This window comes from Siphateles boraxobius, unplaced genomic scaffold (genome assembly GCF_051911475.1).
Source record: "Siphateles boraxobius isolate OS27281-9 unplaced genomic scaffold, OSU_SipBor_1 20, whole genome shotgun sequence".
NCBI lineage: Eukaryota > Metazoa > Chordata > Actinopteri > Cypriniformes > Leuciscidae > Siphateles > Siphateles boraxobius.
Window position 1 is genome coordinate 14935893 of NW_027508811.1, and position 12672 is coordinate 14948564.

The 12672-nt window shown below is 36.5% G+C and overlaps 1 protein-coding gene across 1 annotated transcript in view; it reads left to right on the forward strand.

Annotated features, from left to right (window-relative positions):
- The window catches only part of ret (ret proto-oncogene receptor tyrosine kinase), a 28989-nt gene that overhangs the window by 14732 nt on the left and 1585 nt on the right, over nucleotides 1-12672 (forward strand). The window contains exons 3-19 of the mRNA XM_077236998.1: nucleotides 534-827; nucleotides 4294-4532; nucleotides 4636-4831; nucleotides 5794-5993; nucleotides 6449-6731; nucleotides 6858-6989; nucleotides 7116-7226; nucleotides 7846-7956; nucleotides 8711-8967; nucleotides 9129-9276; nucleotides 9393-9500; nucleotides 9601-9815; nucleotides 9903-10025; nucleotides 10183-10253; nucleotides 10687-10824; nucleotides 11097-11196; nucleotides 12212-12359. Of these exons, the coding sequence (XP_077093113.1) occupies nucleotides 534-827; nucleotides 4294-4532; nucleotides 4636-4831; nucleotides 5794-5993; nucleotides 6449-6731; nucleotides 6858-6989; nucleotides 7116-7226; nucleotides 7846-7956; nucleotides 8711-8967; nucleotides 9129-9276; nucleotides 9393-9500; nucleotides 9601-9815; nucleotides 9903-10025; nucleotides 10183-10253; nucleotides 10687-10824; nucleotides 11097-11196; nucleotides 12212-12359 (2874 nt within the window). The remainder of the gene's footprint in view (nucleotides 1-533; nucleotides 828-4293; nucleotides 4533-4635; nucleotides 4832-5793; nucleotides 5994-6448; nucleotides 6732-6857; nucleotides 6990-7115; nucleotides 7227-7845; nucleotides 7957-8710; nucleotides 8968-9128; nucleotides 9277-9392; nucleotides 9501-9600; nucleotides 9816-9902; nucleotides 10026-10182; nucleotides 10254-10686; nucleotides 10825-11096; nucleotides 11197-12211; nucleotides 12360-12672) is intronic.

Consider the following 12672-nt stretch of genomic DNA (forward strand, 5'->3'; position numbering starts at 1 on the left):
GATATTAAGTCTTAATTACTCTCTTTATTAAGCATTCTCTACAAATCTTAAGCAATTTTGCTTAAAACTTAATTTATTTGTTAACACTTTAGTTTAGGGTCCAATTCTCACTATTAAAGTTGCTTAATAGCATGCATATTACTACGATTTTGTCTTTTTATTAGTACTTATAAAGCACATATTAATGCCTTATTTTGCATGATCCTATTCTACATCCCTTAATCCAATTTCTAACCAATGCCTAAACTTAACAACTACATTTCTAACTATTAATAAGCCGTAATTAGGAGTTTATTGAGGGAAGACGTAGTTAATCGCTAGTTAATAGTGAGAACTTGACCCTAATTTAAAGTGTGACCATTTATTTTGTTTTAAGGATGTGTATATATTTTTTCTAGGAAGATACTTTTTGTAGCCAAATGTAATGATATATTTACAGACAGTGTTTAGAGAGCCTTGTCATGTGAACAGTGGGATAAATGACACTCTTGTTAAAGGACTCAAAATCATGCCTCGTGATATCTCTCCTCCAGGTAGCAGCTCGGGCAGGTCCAAGAAGGATCTCAACCTGAAGGTCGGAGTCTCTTCAGTGCCCCTGCAGAAAGTGATGTGCACATTCCTTCCCACAGTGGAGGTCAAACTGGTGTTCATTAATGACACAGCGCCCTCCTGTGGTCAGGTCGATCTGAGCACGTTGTGCTACCCTGATAAGGTTTCAAACCCGCACATCACAGAGAACCGTTTGCCAGGGGCCTTTCGGCAGCTCCAGCGCTATACACGCATGGGCATTTGCCCCAACTACACCATCACTTATGGAGTGGAAGCAGGTACACACCAAACCCAGAGTAAATGTCAATGCTTTTCTCCATATCACAGCACTGTAGCAAATTAGCCCAAAAGGATTTCCTATGAATAATTATATTATAATATATATATATATAATAAAATATATATAATTACAACTAGTTAAAATTCATTATACATATTTAGATCAGCTGTAAGAATTAACTTGATGTGTCAGAATTAAAACCACAATCAACTAACCTTTTCATCCTGCAAACACTCAGTGTTAACTGTTTATTAATTTCTGGTGTATGGGAAATAACTTTCTTACAGTATAGTACTGATCTACTGCACGATTAGGGACACCAGTGTAAGGGATTTTACAGTCAAAGACCCAGAACCAGATATGAATGGAGACCAAGAGTCAGAATTATAAAAAATGAAAGAAAAGATGCACTGAAGACTGTTTACACAGTCTTTCTTTACTGTTTACTGTTCGTAGGCCGCCCCCCTTTACAGTTACAAAGATCACAGGAGTTATACCATTTCCAAGGTCTAAGCTACGTCATTGCTTACAGGATGAATGATTCTCATTGGCTAAGAAATAGATAAACACAGTAATTTTCCACACATATACAGATAGACTGAAGCATTTCTCCATCGATTATGCAGCTCATGTTAGGCACGTCATGACCTTCCAGGTCGCAGATTTGGGTTGCTGGGCGCCAGCATGCCCAGAACAACAACTCAGTCAATCTCCAATAATGCCAGTGGTTCCTTAACCTGTAACCAAGAAGAGTAACACACACACCAACACAGAGCTTTTCCAAGGTTGGATTTGGCCAGGCTCTAACTATAAACAGGAGAGTCCTCTCAAAACATCAAGATAATGCGTTCTTTCTCTCAAGGATAGCTAAACTTTAGTCTAACTGGAAAGTAAGGCTTTAACAAAGAAATGGTGCCTTAAACTATGGCTTCAATGACCCCTATGTTTTAACACATTGAAGACCTTTCTCAAACACAAAACAAGTCCATATTTTATTTCTGGAATCCGGGCTGAATAAGCAAGCACTGTTACTGCATTCAAATATCAAATACAGACATTAAACAATGTCCCCCCCCCCCCCCCCCCCCTTCACCATATGAGCATGAACCACAAACAACTTTACATGGGACAAGAACAAGACTTTATTAACTTGACTAAACACTCAGACTAATCTAACATAAACACACCTTCATGTATGCATACAGTTAAGCAATGGAAAGAGAGTTGGAACTCAGGAAAGCAAGAAGTTATAGCAAACCAACAGTTTCTTAGTTCTAACGCCCCCCTTTAAAGGAGTAGGGGATGCTTAATGTGTCAAATAATGGGACAAAGTTTGATGCTTGCATGTCTCACCCATTTGAATAAAAATGTATTGTTGCAATTTGTTGAGGCTCCAGTTTATCTTTGAATTTGGCTTGATGAGAGAGAACCAGTTTGAGTCAGAGGATCTTTGGTGAATGGAAAAAGACCTTAGAAGACTTCTAGCTCAGCATCATCTTCACAACAGCATTTCTCACGACCCTTGTGATCTTGTGATCGGTGGTATTTAAACCGTAAGGATGTCACACCTCCAGGGGGTCAGTAAATCAATGGTAACTTTTGGAAGGGAAAGTTTATGATCCTTGGTCTTCTAGCAGGGTGTTTTGCGTATGTAATTTGCTTTGAGAAAATATTAAAGATTCTTATAATACTAATATGCTGGATACCAGTTATCAACATATAATTTAAATGATCATTCAGGAATTTAAAATAGAAGCTCATAGATACCAAACATGGTATGCATGTGATCTTGATTAAGTAAGGCTAAAACATTCATTCAAAGAGTTTAGATTAATACGCAAAACACTATAAAAGAACATAATTACAAAGGGCGATTGGATACATGATTATTCATATTTCAGTGTTCATATATAGAGAGGGTATAGGATTAGGATGGGCTGTGTAGACAAATGGTACATTCGTCTATTTCAAAGTGAATTTAGAGTGAAACTACATTCCTTTGATTTGTAAACCAGTCTTATTTTGAGGATTTGTCTTTGTTACCATGGTAAACAGAATATGGTGTTAGCTGCAGTTCAGGGTAATTCCATAGAACTCGACCTCATGGTGTGCTTGCTTGGTGAGGGGTATTGTGGAATATTTGTCAAATATAACAAATAGCTATTAGTCCATTCATTTTATGAAAAAAGGTTGAACAAATGCAACAGATGCAAACTCAACTGATTTTGTATCCTCAATATGTCCTGTGTAAGGGAAAAAAAGCCCCGAAGAATCCCATTACGGGAAAGGTTTCGAAAAAGACCCAAATAAATCCCATTAATTCGCCTATTCATTCTTTTTCTCACGTGAAAAGGGTAAAAATTTTAACCTTTAGATATCATCATGAAAATCACTGAGTTGATTACTTACATCAAGACAAACAAAACATGTATTACAAGTTTTTTGAAATTGTTTGTTAACATGGACAAACGGTGCATAATATAATTACGTATTAGCTCATTTGCATAATTACCCAAACAGATCTAAACATTGGGTATAGCAGGTGAAAATGTCTTGTTGTATCTTGTTGACATATAACAGTAAAAGACTTAATGTTAAGGTCTGAATGGAACCCATTTAGGCTATCCATGAACATTAATACAGGAAGAAGTACTTTAGAAACCAGCCTTTATTAATTATTATTGCAGAGATGGGGTTTGGGCATTGAGTGCATTGTGTACGTAACTAGATTTTTGGATCCAGACACTTTTTATTTCACCTACCTTTTGTCTTCTGCATTCTTCTTACCCTTGTCTCCTGTTCTTCCCTCAGACTCATCCCCCAGACACAGTCCCACGGCCCCAGCCCCAAACCCCATCTCTGCCATAATAATTAATAAAGGCTGGTTTCTAAAGTACTTCTTCCTGTATTAATGTTCATGGGTAGCCTAAATGGGTTCCATTCAGACCTTAACATTAAATAGTTTACTGTTATATGTCAACAAAATTCTACAAGACATGTTCACTGCTATACCCAATGTTTAGATCTGTTTGGTTAATTATGCAAATGAGCACATATGTAATTAGATTATGCACCATTTGTCCATGTTAACAAACAATTGCAAAAAACTTGTAATACATGTTTTGTTTGTCTTGATGTAAGTAATCAACTCAGCGATTTTCAAGATGATATCTAAAGGTTATAATTTTTACCCTTTTCACGTGAGAAAAAGAATGAATAGGCGAATTAATGGGATTTATTTGGGTCTTTTTCTAAACTTTCCCCTAATGGGATTCTTCTGGGGGTTTTTTTCCTTACTCAGGACATATTGAGGATACAAAATCAGTTGAGTTTGCTTCTGTTGCAATTTGTTCAAGGTTGACCCCCATTTTGGCTTAAAATGACTGGACTATATGTGTCTGATCTGTCTTAGATCTTACAGCACAGTGAGATTAATTTTCTGTTATTGCTTGTATTCAATTCAGAATCTCCAGTTCCATTTGCGGTCGACAGCTCCACTTCAGAACTGGTGGTCACTGCACCGGTGGACCGTGAGGAGAAGGAAGTGTACCATCTGGATATTGTGTGTATGGTACAGACAGAAGAAGAGCTGTGGAAGTACTTTACTTCTCTGCACTTGAACATCTATGATGAGGATGATAATCCTCCTTACGTGAATGGGACTGACAGTGAGGACGTCATAATAGAATTTAACCGTAGCGAGGTGTGTATCAGGCACTGTAACAACAACTATCTGGTAGACTTTTTGAGTTTATATAATGAAGTATGAAAGTGACTGAATAATGGTAATCTGTTTTCTTTTATAGGGTACTGTCTATGGAACTCTGTTTGTATATGACAGGGACACAACGCCTGTTTATCCCACAAACCAAATTCAAAACAAATTGGTGGGCACCTTAATGACGAATGACTCCTGGATCAGAAACACTTTTACTATTGAACACAAATTTAGGGAAGAAAAGGCCATCTTTGGCAATGTCCGTGGGACGGTTCATGAATACAGTGAGTAAAAAAAAAAAGTTTAACATTGCACAGAGTAAATGTTCCTATTTAAGACATTTTTTAGAATTTTTGAATTTAAAAACATTTTTTTAATTTGAATTTAAAACTTTTTGGCAGTGTGAAAAATCATGTACACATACATGAGATGAAGCCTCCAGTTGCTAATGAAAGTAGTTTCACTTTATATGGAGTGGATCGCCTCATTGGGGCCATTGATCCGCCAAATAGTAACAGCTTTTATAACTCCTGAGTGGAGAGCAGAGCATTTTAGTTGCTGCAGACCGCACAACTGACAGATCTAAAACCTTCATATCGTCTCTGTGAATGGCCGAAACCACTCACTAAAACCTAAAACGCCATTGTGAGTCCTGAAAATTTACAGGTGTTTGTTTAGTTAAAAGATGCAGTTGTCACTCTCTTTAATAAACAAACTGTTTGTGAACCTAAGGCTGGAAAACACTACACAATTTTTTTCCAGATTCTTGCCCTAATTTACAGTCAACGCTAGTCGACTCAGAGACACTTTGCAGAATATGGGCCAGTCATAATTAACAGATTTTAAAGAGAATCATGTAGCGTGTAATGTGTAGTTAAGCTTCAGACTTTGATTCCATCCAGTCTGAGGATATTAAACATGTTTGATATTTTGAGCTGATTTTAGATCACATATTGTTTTCATTTGTCATGCACCTCAGTCATTTAATATATAATGTTCAGCTTTTCTTTGTATATGAAGTTTCTGATGCCTAGTGTTTTAAAATTTGTTCAGTCATCTATTGTGTATTCCAGCCTTAACTGTTTAAAGCTCTGAAATACAGGATGGTTGCTGTATGAATTTGACCTATAAGTCCACAACTGTCATGTGAGCCTGTGAAATAATTACTGAGTGCACCTTTAATAATTTGATAGCTTTTTTTAACATAATATACAGCATTGTCCTTTATTCTGTTGTCTGCCCTCAGAGCTAAAACTCAGTCAGAATCTGTCTGTGACGGAGCAACGTTCATTTCAGTTGGACTACCTGGTCAATGACACCACTTTTCCGGGCCCCGAGGGAACAGTGCTGTTACATTTCAATGTGACTATCCTGCCGGTTTCTATTCGCTTCTCCAATATCACCTACATCTTTACTGTCTCAAAGAAAGCAACGACATACTCCCAGGTGCTTTAATTATGTTTTTAGTCATTTTGAACATGTGCAAGCAGGAGTAGAGAACTGCTATTGTAAATATTAAAATAACACAATATTAAATATTAAAGAAACAGCGATTCCTGAAGAAAAAAAAACAGTCTTTGCAAAAGAACAATGTTTTATGTAGTGAAGAGAAACATTTTAGGTAAGCTTAGAGTTTATGAAATGCCACGTCAAAGCTGGTACAAGTTTAATACATATAATATAAGACTTTTTAATCCCTATTGCTGTGAAAAGAAATACTAAATCACATTTCACTTGTATCAATACATTTATATACCCCTGTTTTCAAGTCCATGTGGAATTATGTTTTGTTGTTTTTGCTTTTTTTATTTTATTTGACAATTTTCATATAATAAGTGAAATTACAATTTGATAGAAACTCCAGATGATCCCCACTAATGTGTCATTTGTGTCTTTATTAGATTGGAGAAGTCTGTGTGGACAACTGTCTGAAGTTTAAGGGCATTGATGTCACATATCAGTTAGAGATCGCAGACAGGAACATCTCTGCTGATGCTCAGTCGTGTTACATGGCAGTTAGCCTTGCACAGAACCCAAATGAGAAGACCGGTGTGCTCTATGTGAATGACACTGAGGTGTTACGCAGACCAGAGTGCAAAGAGCTGCAGTACGTGGTTATTGCTCAGGAGCAGCAGAACAAGTTTCAGGCCAAGACTCAGCTCATCATCATTTTTGAGGGTGAAGGTAAGGTCAAAAATTCGCAAGAATATGTCCATGAACCATAGGTGTGAAAGCAACAGTGTTGATCCAGGTGCTTAGTGGGATTGTGATTTTGTGCTCTGCTTTTTCCTATCTGACTCTGCTATGTAGCAGATCTCATGAGGATGGATGAGCTGCGGGTTTTGGCTTGTGCAGAGAAGAGACAGCGAGGGGACTGTGAGGCGTCTCGAGGCCTGGGAGCCCCTACAGGCAGATGCCAGTGGAGACAAGGCAAAGATAAAGGTTAACCACAATACCCTTGACTTCTAAAGTGGCATAGAATCAAATTCACTGCACTTACCATATTACTGTGAAGCTGTTTCTATCAATCGAAAGGACACATTTTGTGGCATTGTGTTACCTTTGCAGGAATATCTAAAAAATACTCCACCTGTTCCCCTGACCTCCATACGTGTCCAGATGGTTACTGTGATGCCATTGAGAGCAAAAACATATCCATATGTCCTCAGGATTGCTCCAGTGAGTCAAATTTAAAGTTGCATTGTGTTTTGTGGCTTTCCATATAATACTGTTAAGTTAGATCAGCATAATCCTGCAGTTGTGCTTTTAGGAAGTGCATCAACCACACTATAAAAAATATTTTGTTGACTCAACTCATATTTTTTTTCTTTTTTTGCATGGGCTTTTTTGAGTTTTACTTATTTAGAAAAGTGTATCTGACACTTATAAAGTAATCTGAACTGGTTAAATTTAGTTATGAAAACTTCACTTTAGTTAGAGGAACATAAATTGGATACTTTAGTTAGATGAACATAAATTGGATAGTTACATAAACTTCACTTTAGTTAGTTGAACTTAAATTGGAGAGTTATAACTTCACTTTAGTTAGCTGAACTTTTTAGAACTGAAGCTGCAAAGCTGCTTTAAACGATACACAATTATTTTGAATGTATTAGTACTAAAATACTATTTTGTAAATTACATTTGACTTAGACTAAAATTATGGCAAATTTAAATCACAGTAATACATTTCAATACAGAATTTAATTTGCTGTCAAAAATTAAATCAACAAAATATTCTCGGGGCATGAACACTTTTAAATTGATTAAGATTTTTTTTTTTTTGGCTTTTTGTCAGGTCAGCCCATAATTGGGGGTTACGAGAGGGACCTGTATGGAATCAAAGCTGGACATGGGACCTGCTACTGTTTTACAGGAAAGTGCTTCTGTGAAAAGGATGACTCGGAAGGTGAGCTATATGATTTTTTTTTTATTACATTTTTCATCAGAAGCTACATAAGATATGAACATGTTTCCCAGAAGTCAAAATAAGTACAATTTTAATTTGCCTCGATCATTCAGTTCAAAAAGTTTACACCCCCCGTGTCTTATTTCAGTGTTGCCTTCTTGAGCATCATTGAATGATTTCACATTTTGTAATAGTTGTGTATGAGTCCCTCAATCATCCTCAGTGTGAAAGCTCAGATCTCAAAAGTATTACTGTTGGAAAATTATTAAAATATGTAGAAGATGCTAGAAAATCTAACAAGAAATGTGCAGGACCTAAAGGATTTTTTCTGAAGAACAGTGAGCATTTTAACTGCTCAGGACAAACAAGGGACTCGTGAACAACTATCACAAAACATAAAAGCAGTCCTTGATCATCCAGGTAAAGACACAGAGATTAGGATAAGAGATTAAGATTAAAGGGTACAAAACTTTTGAACTGGTTAATTTGTGTAAATTCGCTTATTTTGTCTTGTGGACAATATGTAAACATCTGTTAAGTGAATCAGCTTATTCAGGACACTACAAAGAGCAACGTGCAATATTTATGATATAATTATAAATCTGAAATCATTATATTTATGAAATGATTAACATCTTGCATATTCTACAAGGGGCATGTAAACGTATGAGCAGAAGAATTGTTTATATATAGAAAGAGAGGGAGAGAGAGAAAGAAAAAAAATTGCAATGCATTGTTACTAATTGTTTTTCAGAAGCTATTTGTGATGACATGTGCAAGACGGTCATTGCAACTGGTGTCCTCCTATCCTTCATTGTCTCCATTCTCCTGTCCTCGTACTTTATCCACCGTTATCACAAGAGCACTCCTAAGCCGCCCATCGCCTCAGCTGAAATGACCTTCCGCCGGCCGGCCCAGTCCTACCCAATCAGTTACTCAGCCAATAACGTTCGTCGAGCTTCTCTCGATTCCATGGAAAATCAGGTGGCCATTGACACCTTCAAAATACCCGTATGTATTGCTCAGTGTCTTACCTTAGTTTTCAGTGCAGTTCTTGCATACATGTTGATTTTTTTATATAAATTTTACCTGATTAATGAAATTATCATTAATTAGATTGTTTCTGATCTGATGAAGAGTACAGATTTTTTTTTCTCCTTTCTGTTTAACAGGAAGATCCAAAGTGGGAGTTCCCACGAAAAAACCTAGTGCTGGGTAAGACTCTTGGAGAGGGAGAGTTTGGAAAGGTTGTGAAGGCCACAGCTTTCCGGCTCAAAGGAAAAGCTGGATACACTACAGTTGCTGTAAAGATGCTGAAAGGTATGCAACTCAGAATCCATATTGCAGATGCAGTTTTGCATTTGATTAAATCACTTTTTAAATCTGTGCAAATCTGTCTATAATGACTTTTAAGCATCCATCTTTTTTCACCACAGAAAATGCATCTCACAGTGAGCTTCGAGACCTCCTGTCAGAGTTCACATTGCTCAAACAGGTTAATCACCCGCATGTAATAAAAATGTATGGAGCTTGCAGCCAGGATGGTAAGACATTTTATTTTTTTTTAAAACAACAACTGTATGTTCAATTCGGCATGCATCTGTTTTTGCTTTGCTTTGTGCTTACACAAGTTCCTCTGTTCAGGTCCATTAAATTTAATTGTTGAATACGCCAAGTACGGCTCACTGCGGAACTTCCTGAGAGAGAGCCGGAAAGTTGGACCAAGCTACATGAGCAATGATGCCAACCGCAACTCAAGCTACTTGGAAAACCCAGATGAGAGGGCTCTGACCATGGGTGACCTCATCTCCTTTGCATGGCAGATCTCCAGAGGAATGCAATACCTGGCTGAAATGAAGGTATGTCAGCGGTTTAGGGAAAATCCATCACAGAATATCAAATGTTCCGTTTTAAAGATATGTTATAATGTAAGAAAATGTCTTTAGCTTGTTCACAGAGACCTTGCTGCCAGGAATGTGCTAGTGGCAGAGGGAAGGAAGATGAAAATATCGGACTTTGGTTTATCTCGAGATGTCTATGAGGAAGATTCATATGTGAAGAGGAGCAAGGTGACACTTTTGTTCAGTTTAATTAACTGCATCAAACTAGATATATTATATTGTTCACAGATTATTGAATATTAGTCTCATTCTGTAAAATAACATATGGTTTAATGCAATTATACATTTGTTAGACTTTATGTCATAATGTGCTCTCAATTTCTAGGGTCGCATTCCTGTCAAATGGATGGCTATAGAGTCTTTGTTCGATCACATCTACACCACACAAAGCGATGTGTAAGTTATGGCAAGGTTTCATGCAACACATGTAAACTTTAAAGGCCTGTTCATAACTATAGCGATGACGAAAAAATAGTTCTAAATATAAAAGAATAGCAGAGTTCACACCACAGAGTTCACACCAGATAACAGCACAGAGGAATGAAATATAGTCCACCTTTCAGAATGATTTTGCCATCTGATGAAAACTGCAGCACACACAACAAACAGAACGATATTGGGCATTGATGTGGACGCTAGTATAGTTATCATTACGGTTATTATCTTTATAGTGTTCGCTCTTGGTGTGAACGGGCCTTAACCCTAGCTAACATATATCTTTACAAACAATCACCACTTCATATTTTACATTTGAAGAATTAGTTTATTGGAATAGGATTTCTTCCATAACAACTTTTCAATACAATCTCTCTCTAATTCCATTCATTAGCTGGTCTTTTGGTGTCCTCTTATGGGAGATTGTGACTCTGGGTGGAAACCCCTACCCAGGCATTGCTCCGGAACGGCTTTTCAACCTTCTGAAGACAGGCTACAGGATGGAAAAACCGGAGAACTGCACAGATGAAATGTGTGTTTAACAGCCATCATGTCATCAGTTGAATGTATTGTAGAATTAAGAGGAGAATGAACAAATTATGTTCCAAAACCACCATGCCATCATGGGATAGATTATAACATTTTAACATTTAAGTTTAAAATTTTTCATTATGTCTTATGCAATCTTACGGACACAACAATTAACTTATTTTGTGTGTACTTTTTTCTAAATTTCATTTGTATCAGGTGTGACAATCAGAGATGTTTTGTATCAGGTGATGAATGCTCTGTTATGTGATGTAGGTACAATCTGATGCTTCGTTGTTGGAAACAAGAGGCAGATAAGCGGCCCACTTTCTCAGACATCAGCAAAGAACTTGAGAAGATGATGGTGAAAAGCCGAGTAAGAACTCAATGAGCACTTCCTCTATACAGTCACACACTGGCACAAATCCAAGCAAATCAAAACACTTCTGGATGAAATTACAACCTGAGTTGAACCTGATTTCACATGTATAAGTTAAACATTGCAAGTTGAAAATTATTTACACACTTATTACCTTATACATAAAATACTGTTAAAAGGTTTGAGGTCAGTAGGACTTGTTTAAAGAAATTTGTACTTTTTTTCAATAAGGACACATTAAATCGATCAAAAGTGGCAGTAAAGACTTTCATAATGTAACAAAAAAATGCTGCTCTTTTGAACTTTCAATTCATCAAAGTATCCTGTAAAAATGTATCACAATCTCCATAAAAACATTAAGTAGCACAACTGTTTTTAACATTGGTAATAAATGTTTCTTGAGCAACAAATCAGCATATTAGATTTATGAAGGATCATGTGACACTGAAGACTGGAGTAATGGCTGCTTAAGAAATGCATAGTAAATAATTAGTATAAGTAAATAGTTGTTAAAATAGAAAAGTTATTTTAAATTACTGTTTTTACTGTATCATATTATGTAGCCTTAGTGAGCATACAATACTTCTTTCAAAAACAAACAAAAAATCTTAATGACCACAAACTTTTAAACAGCAATGTATGTTTATTCTTTTATGTTGTTATAATGATGAAGAATTCCTCAAGGTAAGGGATAATGTAAAACAATGGATGAACACAGAGGAACCTCCTGCAGAGAGTAAAGGTTTTCCTCGATTTTCAACCATCATAACCGAATGTAATTATAACTTAGAATAAATTAAATATCAAATTGACTTTATACTTAATATGCTATCATACATTTTATTATGCTAACAATTCACAATTAGTATTATTTGAAAACCTACTGTCTAGTGAGGGGTGTTCAGTAGTGAATAAAGACAAATGTCATCATTATGTAAATGTTGCTCCAGACATTTTTTGTTTTAATGTAATATGTGGTAACATTGAATAACTGTGTGTGTCCCTTCATCAGGACTATCTGGATCTCGCGGCTTCCACACCAGCAGACGCCCTGCTCTATGACGACTCCCTCTCTGAAGAGGACACACCCTTAGTGGACTGTAGTAACGCCCCTCTCCCTCGAACCCTCCCCTCCACTTGGATTGAAAACAAGCTCTATGGTAGAATTTCCCATGCATTTACTCGATTCTAATACAGGGAACAAAATCAGTTTTTGTTTGTGTCTTCCATAGGAAGTGCTGTGATTGTGCTAACGGCATGGTTGCCAGTGACTTATGAATACTGCTCATGTTTTATAGATTCAGTTAGAGCTGTAGTGTCTGGATCTAGGGATCAGATGTTTCATTTGGACCTGCTTCCGATGTACTCTATTATTTGAAATATAAATTTTATGACTTTTGATAAAAAATAAATCAATTTTTAAACATATAGACACGACTTAAAATGTACTATGTTCAGTGAGGAAAATATATT